This window comes from Bubalus kerabau, chromosome X (assembly GCF_029407905.1).
Source record: "Bubalus kerabau isolate K-KA32 ecotype Philippines breed swamp buffalo chromosome X, PCC_UOA_SB_1v2, whole genome shotgun sequence".
Lineage (NCBI taxonomy): Eukaryota > Metazoa > Chordata > Mammalia > Artiodactyla > Bovidae > Bubalus > Bubalus kerabau.
This window is the reverse complement of record NC_073647.1, coordinates 146131207-146154116: the sequence shown is the minus strand read 5'-3', so window position 1 is coordinate 146154116 and position 22910 is coordinate 146131207. Positions and strand designations below refer to the sequence as shown.

Sequence of the window (22910 nt, the reverse complement as noted above, 5' to 3'; positions counted from 1 at the left end):
AATGAAGGAGTCAGGGCGGAAAGGGGCCAAACCATGAAGCTGGAGCAGAAGTCTTAGCAGAAGTGCCCTAGAAAGGAAGCTGAGGAGAAGGGTCCTGACTTGCCAGGGGCCAGGAGTCACAGCTTATGCTTGACAGAAGCCCTGTCTCACCATGGCCCCTGGCAAGCCACATAGGTGAACTTGCCAGAGTCACGGTGATCTCAGAGGAGCCCAGTGTAATTGGGGAAGTGTTGTGGCATGGGAATAAGCAAGAGCTAACACTCCATTTTTTAATGAAACAGCTTTATTGAGGTTTAATTCACATACCTTACAATTCACTCATTTAACGGGTATAATTTAACAGTGTAGTCAGAGTTTTGCAACAACTACTGCCATCAATTTCAAAACTTTCATCAGCCCCAAAAGAAACCCTGTGCCTCTTAGTCATTGCTCCCCCTAGTCTCCCCGTCTGCCTCAGCCCCTGGCAACCACTAATCTTTCGCCACTCTATAGATTTGCCTATTCTGGGCATGTGGGCTGCTGTCTATGGGGTCGCACAGAGTCAGACACGACTGAAGCGACTTAGCAGCAGCAGCAGCAGCAGCAACATAGAACTGGAATCATACAATATGTCATCTTTTGTGTCTAGCTTCTTTCATTCACTGTAATGTTTTCAAGATTCATCCACACTGTAGCATGTATCAGTTCTTCTTTCCTTTTTATGGCTGAGTAATTCCATTGTATAGGTATGTCACATTTTGTTTACGTATTCATTGGTTGATGGATGTTTGGGTTGTTTTAATTTTTTGGCTATTGTAAGTAATGCTGCTGTGAACCATTTTGTGTACAAGTTTTTGTGTGGATAAATATTTTCATTTCTCTTGGGCATATAGTGAGGAGTGGAATTGTTGGGTCATTTGAGAACTTCACATTTAACATTTTGAGAAACTGAAAACTGTTTTCCAGAGAATTTACGTTCAGACCAGCATCGTATGAGAGCTCCAATTTCTCCACATCCTTGCCAACAGTTCTTTGTATCCATCTGAGTGGGTGTAATGGAGTATCTCATCGTGATTTTGATTTGTATTGCCCTGATGGCTAAAGCTGTCAAGCATCTTTCTTTTCATATCCTTATTGGTCATTTGTATATTTCCTTCAGAGAAATGTCTATTAAGAGTCTTTGCCCATTTAAAAGTTGGGTTATTTGTTTATTTATGATTGAGCTGTAAGATTTCTTTATATATTTTGGGTCCAAGTCCCTTATCAGATATATGAATTAGCATATCATGTAAATGATGTGCCCCCTCCAGCATTCATATTGCACCTCTACCATTTACTTTAAACTGGTATACACCCATGTAACCATTTACCTCGGATTTATAACTTTCAGAACTTTCCCCCTAGTAAGTTCCCTGTGCCTTTCCGCCTCGTGTGCCAAAGGAGGCCTTTCAGAGCTGAGAGTTCCCCAGGGTGTCTGACTCAGAGGATCACAGTGACCCCAGGCCTTCTCCCTCCCAGGGCCTCTAGCTACGCATTCCAGCTGGGGAGCCTGCCTGCCCGGCTCCTTCAGCTCCCCAAGCAGTATCCCCGTCTCCAGCCTCCTTCTCTGTTCCCACACTGACCAGGGGCTCTGCGTGGGGAGGATGGGAGGTCAGTTCTGCCTGGAGCTGCTGCTGCTGCTGAGGTGTAAGGACCCTGTAGAGGTAAGAAGATACAGTGTGTACATTTCAGGCTCTGTGTGTTCGTGCCTCCTGCCTGAAGTGCAGCAGGACCCAAGCCAATAAGATCGTGGATGGCTTCATGAGGTAATAGTCCTGGAGCTGCAATGGGGAAGGTAGACACAAGCAGGAAAGGATGAGAGCAGCAGCCACTTTGGAGGGATTGACTCAGCTGGTGCCAGCACCTGAGTCTCTTTCAGCTTCGAAGTTCAGATGGTTCAAATGACACTTCAGATGTCTCTGCCTATTGCTTTAGGAAAAGGTTCAGAGCCTTCAAGCCAGGCTGACGGGAATGCTACATATCATTGCCAAGACACTCATATTTTTATTGAACACGTAAAGCAAATCTCAGTAAGGATCTGCCATTTCTTCAGCACCTTTCCTTTTGGCTGTTTTTTCAGTATTTAAAAATGGATGCAATTTGACTTTAGCAATGCACATTGGCTTATATTTTTAGTGTTGCATGCATCTTAGTGGCCTTTGATTGCAATATTTTTCTGAAACAGAGAAACTGAATGTAGGAGCGGATATGACGATGGCAGTGTCACCTGGCTAGTCCGTGGTAGAACCGAGACTAAGTACCTTTGCTTTTGAGCTTCTCTTTGGGTCTGGATCATTGGATGCCATATAATGATGAAAATTCGGCAAAAGGGCAAATCTTGCCCTTCCCCTCAGTACAATGGAGGATGAAGATTCTATGACATTTACAAGCAGAATGGATACTGATGTGAAACCTCAAAATGTGGTCTGACTCTTCCATGCAGCAAAGACAGATAACTGATAGAGAAAAGCAGAAAGCCTTGGTTTTGCTGCTTGCAACCTCTGGTACAAACCTTGTTTTGTGTGGGTCCAGCTTTTTATGATTTCATAGAAAGACCTAAAATTTAGAATATTCCAAAGGTGTTCACAGAGCTTAGATACTTGCTGGTTTTATATAGCTACAAGTAAAGGTTTCTTTGAATCCTTCCTAAAGGAATAGAGGGCATCATATTAAACATTAGCTTATTTGATGAATGTTTTTAACACCAAGAAGGTGAAGCCACAGGCCTTCCTACAGATCAGCCATCTCTTACCTTAAACTACATGACCATCTACTTCAATTCATATGTGGAGTTCTTCCTCTCTATCGTGCGCACATTGTCACTATCTATATATTGTTAAAAGTATTGTAAATATATGAAAATTATTTCATTTGTTAAAAACCAAATTACTTTTGGAGAAAATTTATTTGTCTTAAGTCACTGTCGTTTACAATCTGTTGAATGATCCATTTTGAAAGAAGGGCAAAGACTTAAATACTGCAACTCTGGTTATTTACAGTATTAACAGCTATAACCAAAATCAACTCAAGCTGCAGTGACTTCAGGTTCCAAGCTACCTAACACTGTTCGTCCGACACAGTTTTTTCTACCTGTGGGAAAATGAGCCACAAAGTCAGTAAATCCCCTTTTGTTTTCCAACTCTCTTCAAAAATCCTACTGATAGGAATTGTGCATTTAAGCAATGTTCAGTAAATACAGTTAAAAATCCATCACTGTTTTTTCTATTAAAAAAAATTTTTGCAGTTGATCACTTGTGGCTATTTCCAGATTAAGAACAGAGTATTTGTGGAAACCAGGTTGAGCCCAAGTTCCTCATGACAGGGAGAACATTGGATTTTGTGAATCTTCCTTCTGAGCCTGAGTTTGTTTCTGCATGTCACTGTGCAAATTCACAAACGTTTCCTTCTCTAGTCAGCACCCTGTTGGGGAGCCAGTTGGGAGTGCCACCTTGATAGCTAGGACTTGTGGAGGCTTCAATGCAGGAGGCTGTTGAGATACTGAACCTTTTCGTGTATTTTAATCTGAACATCAAGTGCCGGGTAGAGAAAGTATGCCAGCCAATTAGTTCTGAGTTAATGTCCTGGGAAGAATATGTCAGCAACCTCCCTGTTCTGACCATTCTCAGTGAACTTTAAAATGCCACTTGAAATGGCCTTTCCATATGTGTTGGTATGAGTTCAGTGTGCCTCCTGAGAAGCAAGATAATGTAGGGTCAAGGCCTGAATTTTCTGGATGTCCTTAGTTCCCACTGTAGCTTTCTCTGAACGAATAAATGAAAGACAGCACCTAGCTGTTCCCATAAGGTCTGGACTTGTGTTTGTTTGTTTTCAACCCACCTTTTGGAGCCAAGGAAAGGGTGAGGGCCGTTCATGCTCAGGTTCACACTCACAGCTGGGATGGACAACTCTCTCCTGGTTGCCATGGCAGTGATGCCCTGGAGTGGGGATACTTGCCCATATTTGCAGAGCTTTCCTCCCCATGTGTGATGGTTCACCACAACTGCAGAGGAGTTGTCGGATTGAGAGTTCTGTAGCTTTCTTTACAATGAGCTCTTTATCACATCCTTGGGAGGTCAAATGGGCAGGAAAAATTAAGTGGCAAGAGGAGACAAGCTTTATGACTCTGATCAGTTCAATTTATATTTGCTGTTAGCAATATAAATTGGTTTAGTTAGGATCCTAGAAGCAGATAACAAATTAGTTAACCTTTTAAGTGATACTCATCAAACATGGGACAGGGTTTGTGTTTTAAGAAATACCTCATTTCTTTTTCAAGTTGAATGTTTGAATACCTCCTCATCTATAAACTGAGGACAGAGACAAGTTTTCTTCTATAAGCTTGTGAAAATTGAAGGAGCCAATACATGTCATGTGCCTAGAACAGTGCCTAGACTATAACAAGAGCCCAGTAAATGTTTGATGTTATTATTATTAGCTTTACTTTTATAGGACTGTGTGGTAACTTTTTAATGCAAATGACAGTTCCTTGAGTAGATATTAAGCATACCGACCAGCCTCTAGATATTTTTCTAAATCTCCCTCAAGGAGTTTACCAGTTAGTAGAGAGACCAAAGTAGAAACAAGTAGTTTCTTGAAATAGAGGCACACCCAACATATCCTGGGAAACCTCGAGGCCTGAGCACTCCAGCCTGTATGGACCAACAAGAAAAGGTCTCCAGATGAGGAGGCGTTGAGCTGAAGCTCGTTTATGGCCATTCTCCTGATTTGTGGTGTATGGAGGCCAGGAGGGAGGGGCTTAATCACATTTGAAAGAGTGTCTTGAGTTTGATATTTGGACAGATAAGATCTTCTGTGTCTTGAGCCCCTCAAATATTGTAGGTTTCCCAAGGTCTGCACTCAATCAAAGTAGGTCTCCTTTACTTACATCACACTGCTTTATATTCCCATGGTTGTCAGAGGTTTTTGGTAATAATTTTGTGCCCAAAACTTTACTCATCAAATATTGGGAGAGTGATGGTTCTGAAAATCATGAGAATTAAGGCATCTTAAATTCCTGCCCACTCTTTGCACACACTACTTATCTCGTTATTCTGCCAAAATCAAGTAAATTTAAAAACCAGATGTTTCCCAAACAAACTAAATGAGCTCTAATTCAGTGCTTATTCTAATGGCTAATGATCTGATTATTTTTCTCCTCCTTTCTTACTCAGCTAACACAACCACTTTTATGTAACTTCAGAAGAAGCAAGTCACTATTCTAATTTCTGCAGAATTGCCTTGATTTAGAGAACTCAGCTGATTTAATCCTAGAGTGACCATCTCTTCATCTTGCACGTTTTCTTTAACAGCCTGGTCACTCCCCAAGCTGTTTAGAGTTTTCTGATGCAGTTGATACAGAAAGTGAAAATCCTTTTGTATGAGGTCCTATAGCAAGTTTGCTAACTTTGAGATGTGAGCTTTTGGGTTTTCTTTCTCAGTGATGTTTTTAAAATGCATACCGACTCAGACATTTGTCCAGAGTCTCAATCTTTCTGTATGTTAGGTTTTGAACACACAGCATGACTCAATGTTGGTGTTCTTTTCCAGAGTAGGGTTACTCAACACGAGCAGTGCTGACATTCAAGGCTGGATCATTCTTTGTCGTGGGCGGTCTGTCTTGTGCACTGAGGATGGTCAGCAGCATCCCTGGTCTCTCCCTACTAGACACTGATAGTACCACTTCAGGTCCATCTGCATCCCCACATTGTGACTCCAGACATTGCCACACATGCCCTAGAAAGCACTGCTGCCTGGTTGAGTACCCGCACTCTAAAGAAACACAGTTTGGTAAAGAAAGGCCTAGAGGGGAATTAGCTGAGCTGAAACCAATGCCAGAGTGACAAGGAAGTGTTCAGAGTTGGAAGTCGCCATATACGGGGGCCAGGCCTTACAAAGAAGGTAAAAGGAAGACATTCCGAGGGAGAAGTTCTAATGCTCTGGCCGCCAGTGAGCCCATACTGCCCTCCTGGTGGATTTACTCTCCTGCTGCCTGTAGAGTGACCTTAGAGGTGGCGAAGAACAGCCTCTGGGGGTGTCAGATAGAAGGCAGGGACCATGGAGCATAGCCATCGTGAGAGAGGTGTTCAGCTGGCTCTGTGTCAGAGATGGCACATTGACATGAGGCAGTTGTGTTCAACTTTGGAGCCTTTGGCAGAGAAAGCTTTCATAGTTTCAAATTCTGTATCAGTCCCTGCTTCCACCTGTGTAGTGTCCCCTTTGTATGTCTATAGATCCAGGAGAAGGCTCCCCCTTTCTGAATATGAGTGGAAGAATGTGTTGACATAAAAGGACTCAGAGATGGATGTTAGTACCACTTATAGATGAAGAAATTGAGGCATAGAGAGGCAAGAAACTCATCCAAGTTTCCACAGCAGATAGGCCAAGGTCACGATTGTGACCCCAGAACCCCCACATTCCACAGACAAATTCAAAGCATGGAAAATTCTTTAAAGAGGAAAACAAGATCTGGCTGTTCTGAGGGAGATAGTTAACATTGTTGTAAAATTTTTTGATTAAGAAAAAGAAAATAAATGCTGCACCTTGAACTATTTTTTGTTGACCCTAGGGCCTGTTATTTGTAAGGGGCCTTCACTGATCTTGATTTTTTTTTGATGGGTGATTCAGGCATGATTTATTGAGGGAGATATTTTGGGACCTAAATGACCATTTCTTTCCTCTCACCCCAACCTGTTCTGTCCTCACCACTCCCAGCCCCATCTTATTCCTCAAGCATTATCTATTTCTAGAAGAGTCAGGTGTTTCAGATGAAGACTAGATGGATAGCCATTCCCTTCTCCAGGGGATCTTCCTGACCCAAGGATTGAACTCGCATCTCCGGCATTATAGGCAGATTCTTTACTGTCCGAGCTACCAGGGAAGCCCATCTTATTTCTCAAGCGTTATTTATTTCTAGAAGAATCAGGTGTTTCAGATGAATACAGGATGAATTCTTCCCAGCAGGGAAGTGTTTTGGAATAAGTAAATTTCAGCCAGTGACTCCCTAGTGATAAGGCTCTAGACCAAATGAGAGCAAAGGGAATTATAAGGCAAATCACAAAACAACAACTAAAAATTCCAATTAACAAGAATTTCACAACAAACACAGGCTGATGGCTGTTTTATTAAAGCAATGTGGAACACAGCTAGAGGCCACTATGTTCTGGAAATGGAGGAAATTGGTTGAAATCATTTTTCTCTTGTGATCCCCATGTTAAGCTGCAATCAAATCCCTTTTAAGAAAAATCAATACAGTTTCTTGCTATTTTGTATTCTTTTTAAAGCCTTGGCCTTAAACTCAGTCTTGTCCGCAAGTGTTTATTTCTAAGGGGCAAACTTCAGAAATGGGAGAAAAATCAGTGTTTTTGTGTTGAGTTGTGAGAGGAAGTGGTCAACCTGACTTTGTTTGTAAATAAAATGAGCAACTTGACCTTTTCCCCTTGTATTTTTGTATTGAAAGAAGTATAATATGCCTTGATAATGATAATTAGTACAATAGCCATATAGTCTCTAAATGTTTGGAATGGAGAAAAGTTTCATTTAAAATTTCAGTTTGTTCAAATAGCATATGTCCTTTTACTGGAGGTAAACTTCATGGACATGTAAGTGTGTCTGTCAGCGTGTGTATTCTCAAGCACGCAGGTACCCATTTATCCTATGTTGCGCTGTTGGTTTGAACCACAAAATAGAAAAGAATGTAAATATTTTCTAACGCTTACAGGCAGTCAGCCACTCTCAGGGATGGATGAAAGTTTGTTATTTTTTTCTTTATCTTTCCATCGGCTTACACTTTGGCCTAATTCCAGTGAAACCCTAGGTCAAGGGCAACCCCCGCCTTCTACCTCCAGTGTGGATGTGGCTGGTAGAGGACTGAAAATAAATGACCATTTCTTTGGAACTAAAAGTGTCTCTTACGAGCAGAAAAATCAATTTAGCAGAACTCTGGATTTGTCTATTTTAAAAGACCACTAGAAGGTAAACCATTTTGGAGTGTGTGATTCAACCTCAGGAAGAGAAGGGTGTTTCTAGGGTTCTTAGAAAATTCCCATACAAGATTGTACTTCCTGGAGTGCTTGGAAAATGACTTGTAATGGATAGTTGAGATATTCAGTTTTAACCAGCAAGTCTGTTTGTTTCATCTTTTGTTTAAAATCTTTGAATTCCTTGGAGAAGGCAATGCCACCCTACTCCAGTACTCTTGCCTGGAAAATCCCATGGACGGAGGAGCCTGGTAGGCTGCAGTCCATGGGGTCGCTAAGAGTCGGGCACGACTGAGCGACTTTACTTTCACTTTTCACTTTCATGCATTGGAGAAGGAAATGGCAACCCACTCCAGTATTCTTGCCTGGAGAATCCCAGGGACAGAGGAGCCTAGTGGGCTGCCGTCTATGGGGTTGCACAGAGTCGGACACGACTGAAGTGACTTAGCAGGTCTAGTAAAACTCTGGGTGGTAAAAGATATGTTTTGCATCTACGCAGTCCAATATGGTAGCCACTAGCCACATGTGTCCCGTCTGACTGAGGAACTGAATTTTAAATTTAATTTCATTTTCATTTAAAATATTTTGAATAGCCACATGAGGATCTTTACTGAACAGTGCCAAGTGTAGAGCATAATTACCAGTCAGCGTATGTCTTTGATTTTAAATATTCCATTATATTATCACCCTAAATTTTTATTTGTAAAATGTGACAACTATTACTCTTTCTAACTGAGTGATGGTTACTTCCAGGTAATCCTTCATTTCCCATCCTCTTTGCATGCTAACAATGCATATATTAAAATAATGTGTTTTACACTTTTATTCTAATTTTGCTGCTGCACAGCATTGTTAAAGGACTCTTGCCTTCCAAATAGCTCATTATCCAAGAGCCATATATCTGGCAAGGAGTAATAAGCATTACTCATGAATTTAAGATGCCAATCTTGGGTTTTCTTTCAAAGTGTTTTCAATTTAATAAAACCAAACTTCCCATAAAAAAAATAGAGGGTTATGAAAATAGAGCCTAGAAATTAGCATGTTAAATTGCATCTTCCTTTGCCCTTTCTAATAAGTGAACTGTGAGCATTTTCTGGTTAATTAGAATGGGTATTGACTGAGGTTGAACTCTTCAGATGATTCAGACCTGATGTAATTAAGCATAGGAGAGAAAAATATACATTATAGCCAGTTGAAGCCCCAAAGTAAAATTAGATAATTGACTAATTTTAAGTCAGCAGTAGTTTAGGTATTATTTGAATCAAAAGAGAACCAACCCATTTAATTTGAAGTCATCACAAGCCTCCTCTCTTTAAGGGTTTAGGACTTAAGACGTTGAGTTTTCTCTTTGACCTGCCTGCTCTTTGAATCCAGCTAATCTTTGATACGGAGAAGGCAATGGCACCCCACTCCAGTACTCTTGCCTGGAAAATCCCATGGATGGAGGAGCTTGGTGGGCTGCAGTCCATGGGGTCGCTAAGAGTCGGACACGACTGAGCGACTTCACTTTCATGTCTCACTTTTATGCGTTGGAGAAAGAAATGGCAACCCACTCCAGTGTTCTTACCTGGAGAATCCCAGGGACGGGGGAGCCTGGTGGGCTGCCATCTATGGGGTCGCACAGAGTCGGACACGACTGAAGCGACTTAGCAGCAGCAGCAATCTTTGATAGAATTTCAGTAGGAGCTGCTTTGGTGATCATTTCTATTTTACTTTATTTTTGTTGTTTCTAAATTCTTTTTCCTTAACTTTATAATGCTCATATCTTCTTTGTTGTTTGATTGTATTATTCATTTTTGTTCCTGCTAAAGCCAGTTGCCCCTTTCCTTTCACCCTTCTTTGGTCCAAATATTTCTCTGAAAAATCAAGTCCATATGAACTGATTTCTGCTGGGAATTTACCTGAAGGGGACTCACCAAGATCCAAAACTAACATCAAAGGGAACTGAAGGAAGGAGGTGTGTTTGAATTGAAGCAGAAAAAAAGGGAAAACAAACTTTAAAAGTTAAATTTGTTCTTGATTACAGAAGTAATTTATTATATTTTTTGGTAGAAAAATTGGATCTTCATACAAACAGATGTATTTTCCTTCTAGTTTTTTTCCTACACACATTTATATATGTGTGTTCAAATTATCTACACGTTATTAAAAGTGAAGTGTTAGTCACTCAGTCATGTCCAACTCTGTGACCCCAAGGTCTGAGGCTACAGTCATATGGGATTCTCCAGGCATGAATACTGAAGTGGGTTGCCATTCTCTTCTCCAGGGGACCTTCCCCTCCCAGGGAACAAACCTGAGTCTCTACATTGCAGGCAGATTCTTTATGGTCTGAGCCACCAGGGAAGCCCTGTTTACATGTTATGGTTACATGTAATATTCACATTTGATATACAGTCTTGGTCTTAAATTTTACTTTATCACATTTTTTCCACTACTAAATTTTCTTCTAGAGATACTTTTTACCACATAATTCCTTCAAATACATATAGGCAAATTTCAGAGAGATGCAGGTTCTCAGTAGAATACATAATCATCATCTTTGAACATGTCTTACCATACATTTTGATGACTTTCTTTGGGTAATTCCTAGACATATGTTTGCACCCTGGAAAAGTTATGCATATTGAAGCCCTCACCAATAAGGAGTGAATGAGAGCAGAACAGATTTTAAATGTATTAGTTACATGGGAGTGGTTATGGTGAGATGAGAATTTCCTTGAGGTTATCTACTCAACTTCATCTGTATTTTTAGCTTAATTTGAAAGACATAGCACACTTTTGTCAATAATATACTCTTGTGTTTCTTTTTTTGCCGATTTAAGTTTTTATATATATTTGTGTTTATTAGTGTATTTATAATCAGATCAGATCAGATCAGATCAGTCGCTCAGTCGTGTCCGACTCTTTGCGACCCCATGAATTGCAGCACGCCAGGCCTCCCTGTCCATCACCAACTCCCGGAGTTCACTGAGACTCACATCCATCGAGTCAGTGATGCCATCCAGCCATCTCATCCTCTGTCTTCCCCTTTTCCTCCTGCCCTCAATCCCTCCCAGCATCAGTCTTTTCCAATGAGTCAACTCTTCACATGAGGTGGCCAAAGTACTGGAGTTTCAGCTTTAGCATCATTCCTTCCAAAGAAATCCCAGGGCTGATCTCCTTCAGAATGGATTGGTTGGATCTCCTTGCAGTCCATTTATAATCAGTGTTGCTATTTATTTCAGCCTATATTTTGAGTCTTGGTCATTATTATCTAGTGATTTTTCTTCCATATTTTATTCAAAAACATACAACATTGGGCAACTAAGCTTGAGTTTGAATGAATTAGAAATGCTCCTTTTTATTTAATTTACATCAGCTTTGTAAGTATTGCATGGTGATACTTACAAAGTATGTGGTGTAAGTATTACGTGGTGATACTTTGTGTTACACTAGGTAGCCACACATATCTACATGTAGTTTGTCGATTGCAGTCATCTGCCACAGATAGGCAATCAGGAAATTAAATGATCTCAAAGTGACTGGAACTTCCAGAATAACAATCCAAAGGTCAATGTACTTTATTTTGTTAGGAAGAAAATGTATACAAAGTAAACTACATATTAGAAGATGTAAATAGACACTAACAAAAAGAAGGAATTGCCTGCAGCAGAAAGGAATGATTAGACTAAGTAATATCAGGCAATTAAAACAGGCATAAAAGCTTTATTGCTTCTGAGTTTCCAAGACAACTCGCTTCAGTGATGGATGTTCATAAGTCTGATTCTGGACCATCAAACAGATCCTATGTTGTGGTTAACATGCATGTCCATTATAGAAGACTATGGTAAAAATGGTTTATTAAAACATATGTTTGGGCATTTAATACAGAAGTTTCAGTTTCTTGTCACTTACGCAGTACACCTCATTCCATAGTGAGCAGTCCTCAGAGTCCAGAGCCTGAACTTTTCCCTGTAATTCAAATATGTGGTTTGAATATATGTATATAATTTGAATTATTATAAAACAAGAATAATTTTGTCAGTGATTTTCCCAAATAGAGAATCCTCTTATATCAGAAAACCTGAAAGAAACTCCAGTCTGATTTGAAATTTTGTGTGCTTTCCAATATCACACATAGTTTTCAAGTAACATCATTCCTTACATCCTGAAAATGTTTCTCAGTACGAATAAACATAATGGCAATATTTTCATGAGCTGTGGAAGACAAAGTGTGGTGGGGGCATATATTTTGGAGACTATACCAGGATATATATTTCTATCTTTCTACTGGATTTTTTTTTAGGAAAGTCATTGACAAAACAATTCTCCTTAGTCCTGACCATATAAGCATTACATTGTTGGAAGAGAAATTTGTTGGCATGACATAAATGATAGGGCTCTTGATGTCGATGTCATGACCCACTAATCAATTATGACCCACAATTGAAAGACACTAGCATGGAAATAGAGTGCATCATTCATCTAGAGATAGATGGTTCTAAGGTTGGTTATTTCAGGGGCACCGAAGACCTAGAGAGTTTCTGCCTTTCTACTTGTCCCTCCTTGTTACAAGATGGCAGACACAACTCCAAGCATCACATCCTCAAACAAATAGATCCAAAGACAGAACAGCACTTTTCCCTAGCATGTGTATACACAGGTTTTTTTTTTAATGTATGTATTTTTTAATTGAAGGATAATTGCTTTACAGGCTCAGTAACAACTTAGGTACACAGTTTTAATTAGAGGATAATTCTTTTTCCCAGAAGCTCTGCCTCTCCTATTAGATTTCCCTTTTGGCCTAATTTATTGTTCAGCTTCCAACACAACCATTCCCTAAACCAATCACTAACGAGGGAAACAGTTGTCACATTTGGTGTGGATATGGTATTTTATAGTAATTGATGCCATAATTGGAGGAATGAGCATTTGTTTTGTGGGACAGGGGAGGGAGCTCCTCCCTCCTGAATTTATGGAAAGCCTGATGCTGGGATTAATTCCAGCACTGCCAACAAGGACCGAGTGGTGAGGAAAACTATTGGACACATGGCTAATGATGTCTGCCTGGGTCAGGAAGACATCCCCTGTAGAGAGAAATGGCAACACACTCCAGCGTTCTTGCCTGGAGAATCCCATGGACAGAGGAGTCTGGCAGGCTACAGTCCATGGGGTCACAAAGAGTTGGACATGACTGAGCGACTAGCACTTTCTTTCATATTTGCCAAGGCATTTTGACTACACTTCTGCCACGGTCTTAACACTATTAGGCTTTCTGTTATCATTATTTGACTTCCCTGGTGGCTCAGATGGTAAAGCGTCTGTCTACAATGTGAGAGACCTGGGTTCGATCCCTGGGTTGGGAAGATTCCCTGGAGAAGGAAATGGCAACCCACTCCAGTACTCTTGCCTTGAAAATCCCATGGACGGAGGAGCTCGGTGCAGGCTACTATCCATGGGGTCGCAAAGAGTCAGGCACGACTGAGCGACTTCACTTTCACTTTATCATTATTTGTGAGCTTATTTTAGCCCTTTGGTAGATTCTAGATTCTTTAAGGATGGGGACTTACCATTTTTATCAGGTCATGGAATACTGCCTTACCCTAGAGGGTGATTAATAAATACATACTAAATTGATTAGAATTGGCCTATGTCAGTTGATTAAAAGCTTTCTTTCTGACTTTTTAATTTATTCTAAATTCTTTAAAATCAGGTTATTTGCTTGAACATTGACACCCTTCTAGTAATGTTTATTCATTCCAGAAAATGATTAAGGGGCCTTAATCATAAAGGTATTGGAATAAAGTTACTGTGGGTACTGTGTAATATAAACGCTAAAAAAACCTGTTTACAATTCTGTTTGGGTGTAGGAGGAAAAAAAATTCAAATATAAATATAAGTGGGAAAGTAAAGCTGTACTGAGTCCATTTTATGCATCTGTTAACATTTTGAAGACTATACAGTAGAATTTATCATCTTAAAGATTATGAAGTGAAAGAAATGACTTGTATATAAAATCACTGTGATTCCCTATTTGAAGCTCCATTTAATATAAGTTTTCTTAGGAAAATACCTCAAAGATTTAAAATTCAGTACATTATTTTATGTATCACATAATTTCATCAAAAAATTGCTTTCAGTAGAATGAGATCAAAAGACCAGATTCTGGTTATTAATGTGGTGTGAAGTATAAAGCCAGTGCTCCAAGTTTTCATTTGTTTTGTAATATAAACATTTCAGAAAAGCTTATCTTTTTAATGTAAAGAATTCTTCATATAAACTTCCCTCATTTGGTTCTGGCTTCCCAGGTGTTTCAGTGCTAAAGAATTCTCTTGCCAATGCAGGAGATGCAGATTAGATCCCTGGGTTGGGAAGATTCCCTGGAGGAGAAAATGGCATCCGCCTCTAGTATTCTTCCCTGGGAAATCTCATGAATAGAGGAGTCTGGTGGGCTACCATCCATGGGGTCACAAAGAGTTGGACATGACTGAGCAACTGAACAACAACGTTTTGTTCTGGCTCAGTGACTATATACTTCTTCATAATTTTTCACATTATCAACTATTACAACTACTATATAAACTTCTATTTTTTAAAAGTTTTGAGATGGTATAATTTAAATTGTCTCTAAAAAGAAATATAGTCCTTATTTGCCTGCAGAATGGTCAATTTGTAGGTGTAAATGAGCAGTTCCTATCTTATTCAAGAAGATCCATTTATAATATCTTCTTTCCAGTTACATGAAATTTTAAGTTTAATTCAGCACAAAATCAGGAATGATTTTTTAAACTTTTTATTGTTTGCTTATTTTTAGTTACAGAATTTACTAAGTAAGGTGGTGGTAGGAAAAAATCTTTGTGTTCTTGTGTCTTTCTGAAAGCAACTGAAGTATTTACTTCAGGTCTCTTCTCATTTTCTGATCTTTTAATCCTGGAAAAAAATTGCAAAAGAAGCAAGTAAAACAATTTACAAATATTCTTAGTGAGTACCATTTATAGTAACAAATATGGGTTCAATTTTGCCAAAACAATATTATAGCCATTGAAGTTGAACTCTATAATTTTCAAACTTTCTTTGTTGTCTCATAGTCATTAGATATGAGGTGTCAGGATGGAGGCCCCTGCCTTCAGAATACTTAAAACAATTATTGAATAATAAAATAGCAATTGCTGTCTTTTGTTGAGTACTTTCTGCATGGTCATTTCTGAACTCATCACTTTATTTTCTTAAGACAACTCTAAGATGCTATCACTATTTAACTCTAATTTTAGATGGGAATTTTAAAGAGTTCAAACCACCTGTTCAAAATCACCTTTCCTTGAATAGCCCTGGCAAGGTTTATAAAGTTCATAACATTAATTATTAATAAAGATATAAATGCATTTTTTGAGATAAACACATTTTCTATACAAAGAGGTAACCTGTACCTTAGACTAGAATAATCAACTGTAGGCACCAGATTATTTGGGATACAATCATTTTTCAAATATGCTCCATATTTTCCACAAATATGCCTGTGTTCTCCACAAATATTCCCATAATTTTGAAGCCTTATATAACATATAATTTTTATTGGAAAACTATGGTATTTGTTCTTAGACAAAGGCTTGAAAGTTATTTGATTTAGTTACTTCCTCTCATTTTAAAGGGAAAACACCCATATAGTTGAAGTGACTTGTTAAACAGCATCTCCTTTTTGGGTGCAGAGTTATAACTGGAACTCAGGTATCCCGGCTCCCCATCCAGGTCATTTCTACCCCACCCCTCACTTTCTCAGTAGAAAATCATTAATAACATTTATAGCTTGGAATTACATTTGAAGACATGCATACAGTAGAATTACATAATCTCTTATACACAAAAGTGAGGGTTTATATATATGGATAAGGGTCACTTATTGACTATTTCCCACTCACTTGGAAGAGTGGGAAAGAGCTTTCTGTAATGAAAGGATATTTTGTCCTTTACTGTGAAGACTTATTGCTAAAAGCTTAATCTACAGAATCCCAGCACTGAAAAGGAATCTGGCAATCTGTCTAGTTTAGCTTCCTCCAAGTTAGATTAAAAACCACTTTAAACAAGTAATTTTCCTTTAGGTTTTTAAAGAGACCTCCCACCTACCTGTTCAAATATCTGCATCCCCTCACTGGCAAAAATTACCCTTTTAAAAGAAATCTCCGGTTCAATTCTAGCCTATTATTGCTGGTCAAACCTTTGAAAGATAAAGAGAACTAATGTTCCCTTATAGTACTGTCTGTAAAATTAACAGGTTTCAATAATAGATATTCTGGTAGGAATGCAAAGTAATTATAGAGTTTAAACCCACCATAAAAGCTATCATGTTAATTCTAAGCCATATAGATGAACTCATTTATAATATAAACTTACAGCACACACTTGGACTAACCAAATCACTGAGCTGTAGCTACTGAAACTGTAGGCCTTGGACTGTGAGAGATTTTCAGTCTCTGGGGGGGCCATTTTCACTCGACCATTTTCATAAGTGTTGTAGTGACTTCAAGGTATACTCACCACTTCCTCCCGCTTGGTCTTGTCTGTTGCTGGCCAAGCTTCCAGAGGCAGGTCAGGAAGCATGGGGGGCAGAGGCTGCATGGGGAATATCGGAGGCAGAGGTGGCTGTGGCGGCAAGGGCTGGATGGGGTGCACAGGTGGCTGGGGCTGCAGGGGCTGCAGGGGCTGCAAGGGCTGCAAGGGCTGCATGGGCTGCATGGGCTGCAGGGGCTGGTGAGGCTGCAGGGGCTGGTGAGGCTGCGGCTGGATGGACTGGGGCTGGAAGGGCTGCTGGGCGGGCAGAGGGAGGTTTGGCTGGTGGTGTTGGGTTGGAGTCATGGAGTGTTGGCCAGGAACTGGCATCATTGGCTGCTGGGGGACCACGGGCTGCTGAGCTGGCACCATGGGGATGTGGTGATGAGGCTGCAGGGCGTGATTCTGGGGAGTCTGCTGGGACACCACGGGAATGATTTGGTGGTGCAGCCATCCACCCATGGGTTCGTAACCATAGGAAGGGTACTGGTGAGAAACAAAGAGTCAGGTTTACCATCAGCTCCATTGACTTCCAACTGGAGAAGCAGCAATGTTTTCTTTGTCATTATGGCAATATTAATATTTACTCAATTTTTTTTCCTGTGCAAGAATTTCTAACTGTGTATACAGATTTGACCGCTTACCAACTAAAGTTCCCATTAGTGTCTATATGTGGCATAGATATGTTGCCTCGCTTAAAAAGGGAATTGAAATGCATGCTTAATATTTTAAGGGAATAAAGAACCAAAAACATCTACATACCGGGTGTCTTATCATGCTCTGGTACCACTTCAGAGGGGTGAGCACCTTAAGAGAAAGAGAGATTAGAATACATTTGTTTTAATTTAGTTGCATGAAATATAAACTCACTAATGCAGTCTCGTCAATACTGATACCCTGAAAATAGGAGTTCTAAGGAAGAAAGAATAAGGTAAACATTTGTTAGGTGCTTCCTATGTGTGAGGTTCCACCTTACAGCCATCACACACATGAGCTCATGAGCTTGACTGAGATTATAAAAGTTGTAAGTCCGTTTAATTCCTCAGTCCTGCTCTTTTTTACAAGAGAAAAAAACAGAAAATTAATGTGATATAATTTTAATTATATCCTTTTTTGATGTGATGTAACAATGAAACAAAATAAAGGAGGCAGAAACACTGTACCTTATACTAGAAACACAGGTTTTCAGGTCACATATGTCATCCTTTTAAGATATAACAGAAAGTCTTCCCTCAAATTTTTATTAACACTTTTTCTCAGTTTGTATGGGTAAACAAACTCATGGATTGTCATTTGAACCTATGAAAGAAGTAAGATTTTTCCTTCTTTCTAAGCGGTATGTATTTGGTTCACCCCAGGTCCAGCGACTCCTTCAGATCATATTTGATATCAATACAATAAACAATTATTAACTTTGCTCAACTCATACTTAACAAAGCACCTTTGATATTGCTTAACTATTTTGCTCCCCAAACAATATTTTGAAGGCAGGGTATTATCATTATTTCCCTTCTCCAGATGAGGAAACCAAAATTTCTAGAGAGAGAAAACAATTGACCTAATGTCTCATGGTAAGTATGGGGGTGAGGAGAGCCTCATACCCAATTTCCAGAAATCTCATGCTTTCCATTGCTCTCACAGACCACTTGGTCACTAATATCTCAGTAAGGACAAATGAGGGAGATACACAGAGTGTGACTATCTTAGAATCGGGAGTTTTCCAGCTGGAAAGGATCTTAAATAGCATCTTACCTGATTCCCCATGTTTTACAGGCTGGGATAGAACAAAGCTGTTCAGCCAGAGTTCATTTCTGCCCTACTGTGCAGTCCCCCTGAATGGTAGTTCATGGGAGATAAACTTTATAGCCATATAAGGAGGAGGAACTGAGTCAGAAAGGCCAGGTGGGAGGGTTCTGGGGCAATGAAGGCTTGGGATGACCCACCAGGGCTTAAACCAGGAAGCTGGTAGTGAGAACTGAAAAAGTGGGACTGAGAAACATCTTGAATGAAGAATCAACACACTATTCTTTACAGAGCCCAGGGCATTGTTAACTCAAACAATGGTCAAAATTAGTAAAGAGAAAAATTACCTCATAGCTGAAGTTGATATAACCAGGGTGCCCAGGATGAGGTGGTAGCTTTTATAGGAAGGGGGAAAGGAGAAGAAAAAGAATGATAAAGAGGAAGAGAAAAGGAAGGGGGAGAGAAAGAAGGGGAGAGAGAGAGAGAGGGAAAGAGATTAAGTCAATATGCAATTTTCACATTAAGAGAGACTGCAGCTACTTTTAAAAAATCTATATAGTGCAGAATATATTTGAGGTCTACTTTTAGTTTGAACATGTGCCCTGTGTAGGAGAGGAGCCCTCTTATTTTAAAGAGGTCCAGAACAACTAGATGTCCTAGGAACAGAAACCAGCACACATTTATCCTCCCCTGATCTTCAGACACCTCTCCGTCCATGTTGTCAATCAGTCTTACTCTAGCCCACCCATCATTTTATTTCTTGATGAAGCTGTCTACTGAAAAAATATTCACAACCTAAAAGTTGAGAGTTATAGTTTATTCAGCGGGAATTTTTAGGACTTCAAGACCAGGAGGCAACATCTCAAGTTACCCAGAGAGAACTGCTCCGAGGAGGCGATGGTGGGGAGCCAGGATATATAAGAATTTTGTAACAAAGGGCAGGTGGACTGAATGTCAAAAGATTATTGTTAATGAAAGAAAACCAGATATCTCAAGGAATTTAGTGCTTTTTCTGTATACAGGAAGATGGAGGAGTCTGGGCTCACTGAAATCATTCCTTTGATCTGCAGCTCAGCTATCTGGGGCCAGCATCCTGTATTCTCCTTCCCTGAAAGTTTCCTCAGGGCTCATCTTTGGGAGTGACTGCAATCTGGTGGCTTCTAGATGGCAAGTATTCCTTCCTCCCTGAGGTCCCCTAGGGCTCACCAGCTCACCCTGAAGGGGGCTGCAATCACTGATGACTGTGACATCCTTGGTTTACTGATATGGCAGGCAATATTCCTTGTCTCAAAACTCACTTCAAGTTGGGAAGAAGGATATGTTTTTCTTACACAATTACAAAATGCCAGCAAGAAGAGAATTGTCTGACGAACATTCCCTTATAGATCAGGAGGTGGCTATGTGGTTAAGTAAAAGATATTACTCATAATTGGCATGCTAAGTAAATAACGCATGAGCAGCAACAAAAGAAACAACTATGTGAATTGAAGCATGTGAAAACAAGATGGGTGTGGCACAGTGGAAACAGTATAAATCACATGGGAAATGCAAGAGTTGATTTATGAAGTTTTGGCTGATTCTTTTTATTATTCTGTCATCTTTTTATGATTCTGTCAATGTTTCTATGGTAGAAAAATTTTGAAGCTCAAAATAAAAAACAACCTGAATAATTATCGAAACCAGGACTGTCTGTCTTGTCAAAAGTGGAGGCCAAGTGATTGATGCCTGCATTGTGGAATTCTGGTTGGCCCTGAGGGGTGGGGGGAAGGGGGAGAGGAGGACCTTTCAGACCATCCCCCTCAGGCTGTGAGCTGATTAAGGCTCTGTTCTTTTAAAATGCTCAAATTTCATAAGAGGGTTTATTCCTCTCATCTGAGTGTGAATTGTTTTCCTTTTAGTTAACTGCCTTTCCTCTATATTCTTGATTGAAGCCCTCAGAGAATAGGGGTGTTAAATTGAAGAGGGGAAAAAGGACTGAATTTGCAATGCTGGGGCCCTCAGGGACCTAGGAATTGCCACAATGCAGGATTTCAGGAAGGCAGAGCATAGAATCTTGGTCTTATGGGTGAGAGAGGAAGAGAGGAGGCAGATATTCAAGCTTTGCTGGCTTCTGGTTGTATCAACTGCTCTTTAGGCCACTGAAAAACAGATGGATCCTGCTTTGCCTGCATGTGATCTAACCTCTTGTGTACCTGTATTTAGAGACAATTGGTCAGACCTCCCAGCCCTTGGTACATCTGAATATAACATGTATCCATATGTATTGAACATAGATTGGATTCCAGGCAACCACACGGACGTCCTTCGCTTAACAGGTACACTCAAAAGGATGAGGTCTCTTAGAACAGGGAGATGGTTCAAGAAAGGAATTCCTAACACAAAATCTTACCCTCTGAAGGTCAACAGCAGTGGACATGGGGGAGCAGGAAAATATTTGGACACTTATGAAAAGCTGAATTCTAGAGAAAACTGACATTTTTGTAATATTTGCCTAAGGCTGGTTGAATACTTTCTCTGGAGGCCTTTCAAGGGTCCCTTCCAAAAGTTTCCTCCATCTAGAGATGGGTGATGATATTTACAGTCTAATTGTTCCAATAGAATCTCCTGGGGTGCTTGTTAAAATACAGAGTCCTGGGCCCCACCCCAACTGTACTCAATCAGAATCTTTGACAGAAGCATCTGGGAATCCATTTTTTATAACAAGCTTTTCAAAGTGTTTCTTAAACACAGAGACATTTGAGGAAATCTGATCATGTACTGTTTTAAACCCTAACGCTTACCCACTGTGGGGCAGACTTTTGTTTCCAAGCTTGTGAAACTGGACATTTACTTTTGAAGGAGGGGTTTTACTCACAGGCATAGAGAAGGCTGCTCCCAGGAGGCAGGCAAACAAAATCCAGGTCCCCATTTCTTGATAGCCCTGAAATACAAGTCAACACCCACTTTTCTTATCTCTTCTCAAAGAAGGACATAATTAATGCTTCATAAAACCCACATAAAAATCTATATTAGTCTGTTGCTAATAAAAAGGATGGACCATTTCTTGTGAGATTACTTCATTCCTATATGATTCCAGTTCTCAACCCATTTTATTGTTTCTGGAATTACAGTGGTAATAAAGATGTTTTTCATTTAGGTTGAGAGCTGAACAAGCTTTAGGGACATAAATGACATGAATTTGCAGGCCATTTTCCTATACCTATATAGCCTGTAGAGTCATAGAAGCTAAATGTAGGTTATAATTAAAATGATTAAAAATAGAATTAACTTTAAAAACTGAGATCATCAAGGTGCATACTATTTGATACTTTTAGAACCAGGAGGCACAGAAACGTTGGTTTTGGTACCATCCACCTGAGCACTGCTACTGTTAAAGATCAGTCATCTGAGAAAATAGAATAAGGAAGGAATAGAATTTAATTTCAGGTGTTCTGACTGACAGGACTTAAGACCCTCAGGTAACATCCTTGAGCTCCAGATGTGGAGCAAAAGATGTGGTTGAAGAGAGGGGAGAGGACGGTGCTAATATTCTGTTATTATTCTCTGAACGTCGAATGGCTTTTATTGAAAAGATTCCATATTTAGATGATGACATTTTCCTTTTGTTTGACACTGCACTGTAATTATTCCACAAATAAGACCCTTGGAACCTGAAGCAAAACAAGCCATCCTAGAATACATTGCCTTGTGGTGCAAATTACTGGCTAACTTTGAGAACTGTCAGAAGAAAAGCCTTAAATTTGCATCGGAAATGAGTATCGGGTGTGATAATGCAGGCTATGAGAGGTACACTGACATTTTTACCTCCTAAATCTGTTTTTTTTGAAGTTTGCATTCATGAGGAAAACCATTTTGTTGATGGTTCTGTTTGATGGAATTAAATGAAATGTTTTTCAAAGTAATGTATCACAGCCTGTGAAAAATTACTTTTGCCTTAATTGATAAGTAATTAAATATTTTGCTGTGAAATTTGGCCCTGAAAAGTGCTTTGGGATTCTGGACCTAAAATTTAAAGAAATATAAACAAGCATTTTGCTGCATGAGAAAGTAATAATTCATTTAAATAATCAGTTTAATTTAATCATGGTCCAGCTGAAGAAGCAACTGAATATTGACAATATAAGTTATTAGAAATGCAGAACACATTTGTATCTTTTGAACATGAAATGCAGAAAAAGAAGTAAGTACAATAGAAAGGATACCAAATTATGAATAAAATCCACATACCTTTGAACACACGTTCTCAGTAAGTTTCTGTCTGAAACTCAGGGATGCTTGATTCTTTAGATTTCTTCCAACTAAGAGCTCATTTTATACCATTCACAGCATCTAGAGCAACCAATCAGGTTTCTGAAGGAAAAATGTGTTGAGTGTAACTAAAAATCCCTGCATCATGACTTTTAGAAGCTGTGATCAAATATAAGACTGTATGTTGTGATTAGTGCATATAGTCTTTCATTATAGGCAATAATAGGTTTAACAGGCAAAAAAATTCATCAGTCTGTTTTTAGGTCAGCAAATGAGTTGACTGCACATGCTGATATATTCAGATTTACTATTAAGAAACAGCCATGTTATTGTCTGTTCCCTGGTTCTAACAAACATAACATTGTTCTTTACCAAAAAAATGTTAGATGGCTGAGTTTCTAT

At 39.5% G+C, this 22910-nt stretch overlaps 2 protein-coding genes across 6 annotated transcripts in view; one reads left to right on the top strand and one right to left on the bottom strand.

The window, feature by feature from the left end:
* ARHGAP6 (Rho GTPase activating protein 6) overlaps positions 1 to 22910 on the top strand; it is a 542861-nt gene that overhangs the window by 382163 nt on the left and 137788 nt on the right. The gene's annotated exons all lie outside the window — the stretch shown is intronic.
* Positions 1503 to 21168, bottom strand: AMELX (amelogenin X-linked). The gene is made up of 7 exons (XM_055564619.1): positions 21115 to 21168; positions 18608 to 18655; positions 17388 to 17429; positions 17280 to 17324; positions 16506 to 17003; positions 1735 to 1799; positions 1503 to 1674 (listed from the first exon to the last, which is right to left on the bottom strand). The coding sequence occupies exons 1-7, from the start codon at positions 21166 to 21168 to the stop codon at positions 1503 to 1505; spliced, it is 924 nt and encodes a 307-aa protein (XP_055420594.1).

Coding starts and splice junctions, on each gene's coding strand:
- AMELX (XM_055564619.1), bottom strand. CDS start 21,168: ATGGGGACCTGGATTTTGTTTGCCTGCCTCCTGGGAGCAGCCTTCTCT. Junction 18,656..21,114: donor GAGCAGCCTTCTCTATGCCT/GTGAGTAAAACC, acceptor TTCCTATAAAAG/CTACCACCTCATCCTGGGCA. Junction 17,004..17,279: donor AGAGCATGATAAGACACCCG/GTATGTAGATGT, acceptor GTTTCTCACCAG/TACCCTTCCTATGGTTACGA.